Source organism: Esox lucius, chromosome 6 (genome assembly GCF_011004845.1).
Source record: "Esox lucius isolate fEsoLuc1 chromosome 6, fEsoLuc1.pri, whole genome shotgun sequence".
In the NCBI taxonomy this organism is placed as follows: domain Eukaryota; kingdom Metazoa; phylum Chordata; class Actinopteri; order Esociformes; family Esocidae; genus Esox; species Esox lucius.
The window spans coordinates 7,432,443-7,444,516 of NC_047574.1; the positions used below are offsets into that span (position 1 = coordinate 7,432,443).

A 12,074-nucleotide genomic window follows, 5' to 3' on the forward strand; every position below is an offset into this window, starting at 1 on the left:
ATATTTACCTGGAGGTGGAATCCCTCAGAATAAATTCTTACTTTTCTGTGGACAACAACAGAAACAAGATCAACATTCAGTTGACATTTTGTGATTAATAAAAAATAAATGCTAGTCTGCACATAGTTGACATAACCAAGTAGATCGCTGTAAATCATAAACGAGACTGGAGAGGGGAATCAGTCTTAAAGTATATTTTTCCCCTCATAAAGCAACATAAAGGTACATGTTTAAAACAAGACTGTTCTGAGGGTGTCTAATGATTGCTGATGTTGGCTACAGTGCTTGATAGCACTGGCTACAGTGATTGTTAGCACTGGCTACAGTGATTGTTAGCACTGGCTACAGTGATTGTTAGCACTGGCTACAGTGATTGTTAGCACTGGCTACAGTGATTTTAGGTATTGGCTAAAGTGATTGTTTGTTAGCACTGGCTACAGTGATTGTTAGCGTTGGCTACAGTGATTGTTAGCGTTGGCTACAGTGATTGTTAGCGTTGGCTACAGTGATTGTTAGCGTTGGCTACAGTGATTGTTAGCGTTGGCTACAGTGATTGTTAGCGTTGGCTACAGTGATTGTTAGCGTTGGCTACAGTGATTGTTAGCGTTGGTTACAGTGATTGTACATCCATCCACTCAATCCATCTATTTGTTAATCCTCCAGACAGACATGACTCCAAATAAGACATCAGTTTTGATCATCCTCAGCAAGCAGTTTACCTTTTTCTTGGCCTGCAGAAGCTCCTGGTAGGCATTGGAGCGGATGAAACGGCTGTATGAATCACTCTTCATCAGCTTGTAGATGTGCTCCTGAAACAGACAAGATAAATGACTGCAAGCAGGATAACACACAATTACCCCCACATTTAAAACATACCTACTGCTGCATATAAAACACAGCTACCACTCCATGTGAAACACAACAACTCTACCATATAAAAGAGACCATGAGAATAACATGCTCTGCCCGCTCAGTGGTACTGTTCAATATCAAATACTTTGCCGGCTATTTCTCAGACAACAGGAGGAGCTGTTAACTTTATGGTTAGCTAGGTATCCTTCTAGTTCAATAAAAAAAAAAAAACTGCTTTTCAACTAGCCAGCTATAGTCTGTTTTCTTAAACTTGTCTGCCGTGGAATTTTACAAGCTGTCTGTAATGGACTGACCACCTGTCTTTAGGGGACAAATTAGGAGCTTACCACCTAGGTTGGGAACACTGGTATTGGGCAAATAACACAAAGATGCACACACACTATATGGAATACCGCTACACAGTGCAGACCTGAGCGTCCTCAAATGCATATCGTCCGGGGTCCTTGACATTCTGCGTGGTTTTGTCGTAGCTCTTGGAGTCAACGTTGATTGCACTGGGGGCCCCTGGGGCCAGGAACTCCAGCCAGATCTCCTGAACACGCGTAGGCACCTCCCGGATAGGCCTCTTTTTCACCTCCTGCACCGCCAGCCAAAACCTGGATGAAATATGGACGCGCACACACATTAAATTATCATACTACATTGTTATTATTACTTGAATAAAGCACATTTCAAGTGTAAAAATAGCTTTGCCAATAATATATATATATATATATATATGTTAATGCCGTCTAAAATCTATGTTAAAACACCATAGGCTAAAACTACATCCATTATATGTCCACCAGAGGGAAGCAGAGAGCTAATTAAATTCCTCCGGCCAATTTAAACACCGGTTGTGTTCCTCTTTATACCAGTTGATTAATGCTTGTAATCAAAAATGTTAAGGTTTCAGCAGTTCACTACTGACCATGCCCACCCATTGTGACATAGAGTCTTGGAAATTGGTACATAGGTGTAGCTCCTTGTGATACTTTTTTTTGTCATTGGGACCCATAAAATCCGCCATGATGGATTTCCTGCCATTTTTGAATTTTTTAAAAATACAAAAAAAATTAACTTCTCTGGTACCTATAGTCCGATCCTCACGTGCATTTATATTGGGCATTTAGGGACCATGGTCTTCAAAAGTGATATCAGCCAGGCCAGTATGTCAAAAAAAATGACCAATGAACATGTGAGGGGGCATGGTTTTACACATATATAGACATCTCTTACAAGGATAATGGTATAATAATTCTACTTGGTACATATGTTGACAAGGACCATACGGAAAAAATTACTGCAAGGATGTTTTTAATCAACCACACGGTGGCGCTATTGAGTTTCCCCACATTTGCAAAGTCACCATACTCACCCTTGAGATACTGCCTTGAAAAGAAGTAGATAAGTCAACCTCCTCATAAGGAGCATATTTGCCATAGGGACTCATTAACTTTGCTTTAAGGGTTTGGCAGCCATTTTAAATTTGTGAAAAACACTTTTCTCCTCTGGCACCTAAAGACCGATCTTCATTTACATTCATATTTGGCATCTATGGACAATGGTCTTCAAAAGTTATATCAATCAGGCCAGTATCTTAAAAAACAGATGAGCATGTGCAGATGCGTGGTTTTGCACATATATAGATATCTCCTACAAGGTTTTCCTACTTACAAAGCATGTAGAATCTGTAATTTTTATCATAGGTACTCTTCAACTGTGAGAGACAAAAATCCAAAAAATCACATTGTATGATTTTTAAGTAATTAATTTGCATTCTCCAGATCCTTCAGGCTGGGCAAAACAGACTTTCAGCTCCCTCCAAAGATTTTCTATTGGGTTCAGGTCTGGAGACAGGTCTGGCTTGTGTTTCGGGTCGTTGTCATGCTGGAAGACCCAGCCACGACTCATCTACAATGCTCTTACTTAGGGAAGGAGGTTGTCGGCCAAGATCTCGCGATACATGGCCCCATCCATCCTCCCCTCAATACGGTGCAGTCGTCCTGTCCCCTTTGCAGAAAAGCATCCCCAAAGAATGATGTTTCCACCTCCATGCTTCACGGTTAGGATGGTGTTCTTGGGGTTGTACTCATCCCTCTTCTTCCTCCAAACACGGCGAGTGGAATTTAGACCAAAAAGCTCTATTTTTGTCTCATCAGACCAGATGACCTTCTCCCATTCCTCCTCTGGATCATCCAGAGGGTCATTGGCAAACTTCAGACGGGCCTGGACATGCGCTGGCTTGAGCAGGGGGACCTTGCGTGCGCTGCAGGATTTAAATCCATGACGGCGTAGTGTGTTACTAATGGTTTTCTTTGAGACTGTGGTCCCAGTTCTCTTCAGGTAATTGACCAGGTCCTGCCGTGTAGTTCTGGGCTGATCCCTCACCTTCCTCATGATCATTGATGGTGGTGAGATCACGAGGTGAGATCTTGCATGGAGCCCCAGACAGAGGGAGATTGACCGTCATCTTGAACTTCTTGCATTTTCTAATAATCGCGGCAACAGTTATTGCCTTCTCACCAAGCTGCTTGCCTATTGTCCTGTAGCCCATCCCAGCCTTGTGCAGGTCTACAATTTTATTCCTGATGTCCTTACACAGCTCTCTGTTCTTGGCCATTGTGGAGAGGTTGGAGTCTGTTTTATTGAGTGTGTGGACAGGTGTCTTTTATACAAGTAACAAGTTCAAACAGGTGCAGTTAATACAGGTAATGAGTGGAGAACAGGAGGGTTTCTTAAAGATAAACTAACAGGTCTGTGATAGCCGGAATCATACAATGTGATTTTCTAGATTTTTGTTTTAGATTCCGTCACTCACAGTTGAAGAGTACTTATGATAAAGATTACAGACCTCTACATGCTTTGTAAGTAGGAAAACCTGCAAAATCGGCAGTGTATCAAATACTTGTTCTCCCCACTGTATGTTAACAAAGATGATACGACAATAATGACTGGAAATATTTTTTATCAACCACACGGTGGCGCTATTGAGGTTCCCCACATTTGCAAGCTCACAATGCTCACCATGTTTAAAATAAAATCTTGAAAAGAGGTATACAAGTCCATCTCCTCCAAAGGAACATATTTGCAATTGGGACCCAGTAAGTCGGGCATAATGGTTTTTCAGCAATTGTGAATTTATGAAAAATTCTTCAAATGCTACTTATATAGCATCAAGTGACAGATTTAAACCTTTTCACAAGTACATTTTAAAATACAGTCCTAACCTGCTTGAAAGTTAAACAGGTTAGGACTAACCAGGTAAGAGTTTGTTTTAACCAGCAAGGTAGTAGATAAATGTAGCTGCCATTTAGATTTACAGAAATTGGTGAGGGGCTAATGACTTTCAAGAGGGGATGAATACTTTGTCATTTAATCTACAATATGGACTTAGAAAATACACTGGCGTGCTAATGTAGGATATTGTGGTGTACCGAATTTTGATTCTAGTTTGAAAATGTGTAGGTTAGATTTCGAACTGAGAAATTTAAAAGGAGTTCATGATTCTTTGATTAAGTAACCGCACTTCATTGTGGCCAGCGATTATCACCTCCACGATATCCATGCAACTGATCGTGTACGGTTCGTGTAAAGGATTTGGCATTAAACAAATTGCACTCACAAAACAGTTAAAAACAACTATATTACTCTATACTTGCAGGCCCATTTTTTATTTAAGTTAGCAACAATAAGACATGCGTTTAATGTATTTTGACTTCAAAATAAAAGTCTGCGGTGAAACGTTATATACATTTAGCAGCAACCATAAGACTTCCGATTTTCAAATGTTGCCTTCAAAATAAAGGTCTGCAATGTGTCTATAGGATTGTGAAAGCTACATTTTCAAAGGAAAAACAATGTGGGGGAAATTATAAATGAAACCAAATTACTATTTCAATAATACTTTACATAAGTTTGAGAATATTACAAAGTGGAGCACTCTGAGAAATGGTTAGAGCTTAAGTAAATGTAAAGAACATTATCTAATATAAAGAAATCCTATTTTGATGTTAGTGTTGTTAATTTGCTTGTGCTCATTAGCTTTGGAGAGGGATTGAGTAATACATCCAACCACACTATATTTTCCACCTCCCCACTGTAATGTACAAAGGATATTTTTTGCAGAAAAACTCTTCAGTACCATACTGAATTTATTGTACGAAATACTCAGGAGACTTCATGGAGCCCTTCGCTACTTCCAGCAAAACTATATTTTCTGCTCCCTCTTTAACCACAAATGCAACACACTACACTGTACATGGAATTCATATTGCCTCATTAGTTAGTAGCTAGTGGTTTTTATTAGGAGTCTGGTAGGTGACTCATGAACAGTTTTAGATAATGGTTAAGAGTGAGCATCACAAAAATATTGATTTAAGTGGAAAGAAAACACTCACTCAACCTACTATCCCAGCTACATTTAGAGCCAAATTACCAATAAACTCAGCTCGTGCCAAAGAAATAACAAATGCAATAGCAAAGTTTATGGCAATGGATCTGCAGCCATGCCAAATAAATGCCAAGGTGTAAATAGTTATATTAAAATAATGACTGGACATAGTTGCCACCAATATTTTCTATTTTTGCTAGTTGTTTTAAGTTCAAGTACATTTATATGTTCTATATTTTTGTTATTTTTACATTGTATTTAAATAAGCTAGCTAGTTACTCCATCTAAAATTACTGTGATGACATGAACACTATAATGAACAATTTAGCTATTAATAATTTGCCTTTTAGATATGGTGTCATGTTTTCCTGCCTCAGTAGAAAATCAATGCTCAGAAACTGTTAATCCACTGTTTTCATAAGTTTATTCTGTGTTTTAATTTGTACAATGTATTACTAATATAAGCAAATGTTTAGTGAAATGCAACGTTGCCATGATTATTTCTTTACAAACAATTGCTAGAGGTGCCTCAGTCAATGCTAGCCTTAGTTCACCTTAAATCATTCTGGTGACATGAACATTTTAACAAATGCTTTAGCTATTAAAAATGTGCATTTGATAGAGAGGGTGTTACATTTTCAAGCCTCAGTAAATAACCCATTCTCAGTAGTTAAGTCATTTCTCTGTTTTCATTTGTATCTGTGGTTCCACTTTTAACTAACGGTTAAACTTATCAGTTGTACAATTAAATTGTAGATATGGCAGTTAAATTAATATGAAATCTGAGTTGTAATTCAACAATAACACATGGGTACGTGGGCTATATGGCCATGCCCTACCAAAGTCAACATATCTTTTCAGTAAGAATAGGGAGGATATTTTCCCAAAAAATGAAAAACTGGAAAGGTTTTGGTATTATTTTTGCCACCTGTAATAGTCTTTTGATCATCAAAATTGGACAATTTTAAGATAAATAGTTTGCTTAATCATTGGTGTTAATACATATACTGAATTAAACATACATTTTTGAAAATGAAAATGGTTCTCTCTTCTGACCCCATCATTATCTTACAACAAGCTGATAGTTGAATTCATTAACATGCTCTGAGCTGGGGAAGACTGATTAACCTCCATTCAGTTATATTTACCATACCATAATGCTGCAATGTAACTTCCTAGTTACATTGTTTGGTGCTTAAGGTGTTGTACTGTTCTGATAGTGTCAGAATTTTTAAGTCACCATATATACCTGATGCAGAAAATTGCATTATAATACCATTTGAAGTAAATGTTATATTGCAATAGTTTTTTGGACGAGTACATTCAGTTTTGCCAAACAGTGGTTGTATAATAGCCATAACACTATCTGTTGTTCTTTGTCACTCAGTGAGATTATATTTGGTACACATGATCAGGGTTGTGATTTTACTTTGTGTGAATGATGTTTCAAGTTGCACACACTATAGGAAAGGGAAAAACCATAAATGTCGTATTGCTTGCAACTATGGATATAAGTTGAAAAAAAATTGCAATCTGGCTAGTAGTAGCTTCAATGCTGAAACCTGCTAAATGCTGCTTGCAGCTTTAATTTGTACTTGTCCTTCCACTGATTTTATTATTACACTTAACCCCCAGCAGGAGTTAATTCAATCAAGAACAGAGAAATCAACAGCAGCCTTTACAGACACATTAAACCATGGCTAGACAGAGCATGTGCTGAGCATGACAATAAAAAACAACACAATAATTAATGTTACAATGTTTTCGGGACTCACACTGGTATAAACCAAAAACATTATCCATATTCATCATAGAAAAAAGTTACTTTAATATACTATAATATATACTATGGTGCAGTACCTACCTTGAATGACTGTGCTCTACTTTTTTTTTTTTTTTCACCAGGTACGTAAGCTAGGAACAAATTATTATTTGCAGTAACAACCAGGGGGCAATTAGGGTAAACTGTCTCGGCAGGGACAGAACAGGGGTTTTCACCTTGTTGGATCTGGGATTAAAACCAGCAACCCTCTGTTTACTGGCCCGACGCTCTCGACCAATACGCAACTCTGCCTCCCCAATCTGACCTATATCATGACTGTAATGGACAGACTATGACCTGCCTGGGTTGACTATAGTCTATACCATAGTCTATACCATAGTCTATACCATAGTCTATACCATAGTCTATACCATAGTCTATACCATAGTCTATACCATAGTCTATACCATAGTCTATACTCTATCACCTGAATAGAATGAAATGCATAACAGAACAACAGGGGTTGCTGGAGTTGTTAAGCAGCTCAATTAAAAACATTAAAAACAAAAACCTTTTTTACCATACAATAGAGCCAAATAGAGCAGATAAAAACAGTAGAGTAGAGAACAGTTCAGTACAAAAGAGTACAGAAGATTACAGTACAGTAGAGAACAGTAGAGTAAAAATGAGTAAAATATAGTAGAGTACAGTACAAAGGATAAAGTATAGTAGAGTGCTGTAGAGTACATTATAGCAAAGTAAAGTAGAGTATTGTACAGTAAAGAAAAGTGGAATTAGGACATGAGTGAAGTCATGATGTACCTGAGGTTTTCTGAACTGAACTCTGATTCCAGGAATTTGAGGAATTGTTCTCTCCCAACCGGATCCTTCAACACCTCGTTGATCCCAAAGCCCCATCGCTTCACCCGCTGTTGGCCTGGTTCCTTACTAGAAATAATACAGGACAATGTGTTATAGTGATACAGACATCACATATTTTCTTGATTTTCTTGTTTGTTTGAGCACTTCAGTCCAACTAGAAATTTAAATACTGGTTACCATCAAAAAAAAAAAAAATAGCTGGCATCAAATTCAAAATGGGCATGTACTTTTCCAAAAACAATAACATTTCTCAGTTTCAGCATTTGATATGTTGTCTTTGTACTACTCTCAATTAAATATAGGGATCAATGATTGGCACATCATTGCCTTCTGTTTCTATTTGCATTTTACACGTTTTTGGAAACGGGGTTGTAAAACAATTGTTATTTTCCAGTCCACTTTGAGCCACTCCGCCACCATGCATCTGAAGCCCTCTTCCCTTCTCCTGGCTCGGAACATTCCTGCAAATAGCAACTCATAGATGACCTCTTCTATTCAGGAAAAATGACAGATTTTTTTGATATGATTTAGCTGATTCAGTTTAGCATCTTTTGAAGAGCTGCATTCTGTGTGAAAGCCAAAGATAATGCTGCTGTAGGTTCCAATAAAAGCATTTCTTACAACTCAACATATCACTGCTTGTCCTTCTCTGGGTATCGATAAGCAACCGTGACCACTGCTGACTTACAAAAAAGCTTTATAAAACAAAACCTGATTGATTGGCCCAATATGGAAAACATTTTGATAGACAGAAACAAGGGCTCCCCCTCTCCGAAACACAGCCAGCCAGCTTCGCCTGCTACACCAACAGGCCCTCAGTGTTTAACGGCCGAGCCTGGTCCCTTGACAGCAGACCAGCAGGGAGGAGAGGAGAGGGGGCTGGCCGAGGTGCATGTCAGACCCAGTCAGGCGTCACGCCGTGTGGAGGAGTTAGTAGATGACTGGCCTGGTTCCGCATGACACATCAACACGCTGCTGTTCCTGGGACAAGCATGTCGAGGCCTAGCCAGCACTGGTTAAATAAAAAACAACCCTCCCTAGCTATATGGAGCTGCGGTTCAAGCACTACAACCGGAGAGCAGAGTAGTCAGGTTGGTCAACAGCCCCACCTTATCCTTCCTGCCATAATGTTTACTGTTGTGTTTACCTAAAGGGGCCAACTGACTTTACTTCCCCCCCCAAGGACCACATTCCTAAGAAACAAAGGACTGGCACCCTTCTTGGTCCAGGCAGGAGAACAGATGGTCAAAGTACCTAGTGATGCTCTGATATTATACAGACATGTGTGTCACAATCAAAGTAAAGATTTACATACCAGGCAATAGAAAGACAGACATTTCTCAAATTTCCATAACACACGGCAGAATGAAAAGAAGCCCAGTAACACTGCTGTAATCTAACAGGAGAAAGACTCTAGTGGTGATGTTGGGCTGGGGTGATGTGGGGAGATGTTGTGGAGATGTTGGGGAGATGTTGTGGAGATGTGATTGATGTGGGGTGATGTTGTGGAGATGTGATTGATGTGGGGTGATGTTGTGGAGATGTGATTGATGTGGGGTGATGTTGTGGAGATGTGATTGATGTGGGGTGATGTTGTGGAGATGTGATTGATGTGGGGTGATGTTGGGGAGATGTGATTGATGTGGGGTGATGTTGTGGAGATGTGATTGATGTGGGGGGATGTTGTGGAGATGTGATTGATGTGGGGTGATGTTGGGGAGATGTGATTGATGTGGGGTGATGTTGTGGAGATGTGATTGATGTGGGGTGATGTTGGGGAGATGTGATTGATGTGGGGAGATGTTGTGGAGATGTGATTGATGTGGGGTGATGTTGGGGAGATGTGATTGATGTGGGGAGATGAGGGGTGATGCTGGGATCCGGGGAGATGTGGGGCTTGTGAGTGAAGTGGGTTGATGACTACACCCCTGTACTGAAACCCCCACCTGGCCTCCAGCTCCCAGACTGTGGTGTCATCAGAGATCCAGGGGTTGGAGGGATCCGGAGAGGTGAAGAAGGGGTCAAACTCTGCATACTGTTCAGTATAGCTCACTAGACTGGAGAAACGACAATACAGTGCATGAAAACATAGTACACAGGTCACATTCAATAGAAATCCATCAAAATGTCTTATCAATTACACTATTTGCATAACACATTACATACCAGACAGCGCACATTTAAGGGGAAAACTGAACAATATATAATATTAATATATAATATAAACAGGTTGTCTCAAGCACTGAATGGTTATTGACTGAAAGCTGAGGTGTATCAGACCATACTCCATGGGTACAACAATGAATCACAAATAAAAGAAAAGTTTCCAATTGAACTGATTTGAACTGGTTAATAGTAAATGGCCTCGTGAGTTAATGGTTACATGGCCGATTTAACATGGATAAAGACATCCATTTAATATGTAACAAATGTAGAATAAATACAGAAGCCATTGTCAAAACAGGAAGGAAAATAACAGAGTAGTAACTGTATGAGGTATTATCAGAGGAAGACACAGGGATTTTGTCCAATCCAGACTGAAAAAGGCTTGCATTAGTTTAAATACAGTGTGTTGCATCATTGATCAGAAAAACAACTTACCTTTCTGCCACTTTGGACATTTTTAACCGATGCCTGTCTAGCTGGGCCTGCCAGTGTTGTATCTGAAAGAAGGTGTCAATGTGATTTCATGCTCCGTCAGATAACAGGTCAACCCAACAAATCATCCTGTCAGTGACAGGTATCTCAGATGCTATATCGACAGTAAAGGAAATTATCTTTCAAGTAACCACACGTCACTTCAAGGGCCCCAGCTCACAAATTTCAAAAAGCTAGCAGGTACTACAGATGCTGTATCTTAATTAGAACCCGTTTAACACAGCAGGAAAATAATCACACAGCGAAAGGTAAGGTGAATTTCCTTGCGGATCATAATTAATATCAATTAGCAGTCCCGGCAAGTTACGAACAGTACCAGCCCTTTCAAGCCTTGTATTTCAACGAGAAGATATCGTAAATGTACTCGAGCCAGGTGTCAGTCTGAGCAGGTAGTCTGAGAGGAGCGAGATCATCCTGTGTGAATGTATTGTCCTTGATGACAAGGCCAGGATTAAGAAGGTGCTATCAAACCTTAAGTCATCTATGAACCTTACCTCTTGGCCCAGGCTCCTCATAATGCATAGAAAACCCATCTGTGAATGGTTAACAACTACTGGCCACATTTGTATAACACCTTCAGGCAAAATTCTCAAAAGCTTCTTCTAATGAGCATGATACCATCCTTACTAAAAGAAAAACCTGCACATTGTAAAAACGTCAACCTGGATTACATTGGTAACATACATTGGTGGCAGTGGCCAAAACGCAGAACAACCTCAAAATGACCACCTGACGCCAAACAAAAACCTGTACTAAGAACGGCAGACCGTGGCAATCCTCCTGGGCTACACGGGATTGGCCTCTCAGGCTCAGCTCTAAACTGGACTCACCGTACTGACACATAAAACGCTGTTGCCATGGGTGACCGTGCTTGGATGGAGACCGGGATGTCTCGCCATGTCCCGAGCCTGTGTCTGATATGGTCTAGATCCTAGGTGTTAGCCTCTGGCGGCGGTATGAGAAAGGGCAATGTTAATTCTCCCAGCCCTGCAGATAATGTGCGGCTGTATCTTCCTGTGTCCTCAGAGGATGTCAACCCAATTACCAACTTGCTTGAGTGCTTCACAGACCTCGGCATATAGACGACACAATATTTCTTACAACTTAACCGAGATAAAATTGAGGTCTCAGTTATTGACGCCGGGGCCCATTGGGAATAACAGACTGCGCGATCCCACTCCCTGGAATTACAAACAACCCACTAGGCTAGAAACCGAAGTGCGATGCTAGACTGACCTACATTCAGAGGCCCACATACAGAACGAATCTGCTTCACATCATCAACAGCAGAATACTTCAGTTTCTCTGCCAGGCCAAAGCTGGGAGACTAATGCAAGCTTTTATAAATAGCAGGCTTGACTGCCGTGTTTCTCTCCTGTTTGAAAAACGCTGTCAAGGCCACGTGGTGGCGCAGGAACGTGTTCACCCTCTCTCAAACTGTCGTGCTTGTCTTTAGCTAGAGAGCGGCTCTCCTGAGGTACATGTATCAAAGCCTACCCGTAAAAATGGAGTAGAGAAACAATGATT

At 40.1% G+C, this 12,074-nt stretch overlaps 1 protein-coding gene across 3 annotated transcripts in view; it reads right to left on the reverse strand.

Moving 5' to 3' along the window:
• The window catches only part of rgs7b (regulator of G protein signaling 7b), a 110,374-nt gene that overhangs the window by 2,175 nt on the left and 96,125 nt on the right, over positions 1 to 12,074 (reverse strand). For all 3 annotated transcript variants that reach the window (XM_020047221.3, XM_029120564.2, XM_029120565.2), the window contains 6 exons: positions 10,491 to 10,552; positions 9,836 to 9,946; positions 7,830 to 7,955; positions 1,283 to 1,469; positions 720 to 809; positions 9 to 45 (listed from right to left, as the gene is read on the reverse strand). In XM_020047221.3, coding sequence (XP_019902780.2) covers positions 25 to 45; positions 720 to 809; positions 1,283 to 1,469; positions 7,830 to 7,955; positions 9,836 to 9,946; positions 10,491 to 10,552 — 597 coding nt within the window. In that variant the 3' untranslated portion in view covers positions 9 to 24. The remainder of the gene's footprint in view (positions 1 to 8; positions 46 to 719; positions 810 to 1,282; positions 1,470 to 7,829; positions 7,956 to 9,835; positions 9,947 to 10,490; positions 10,553 to 12,074) is intronic.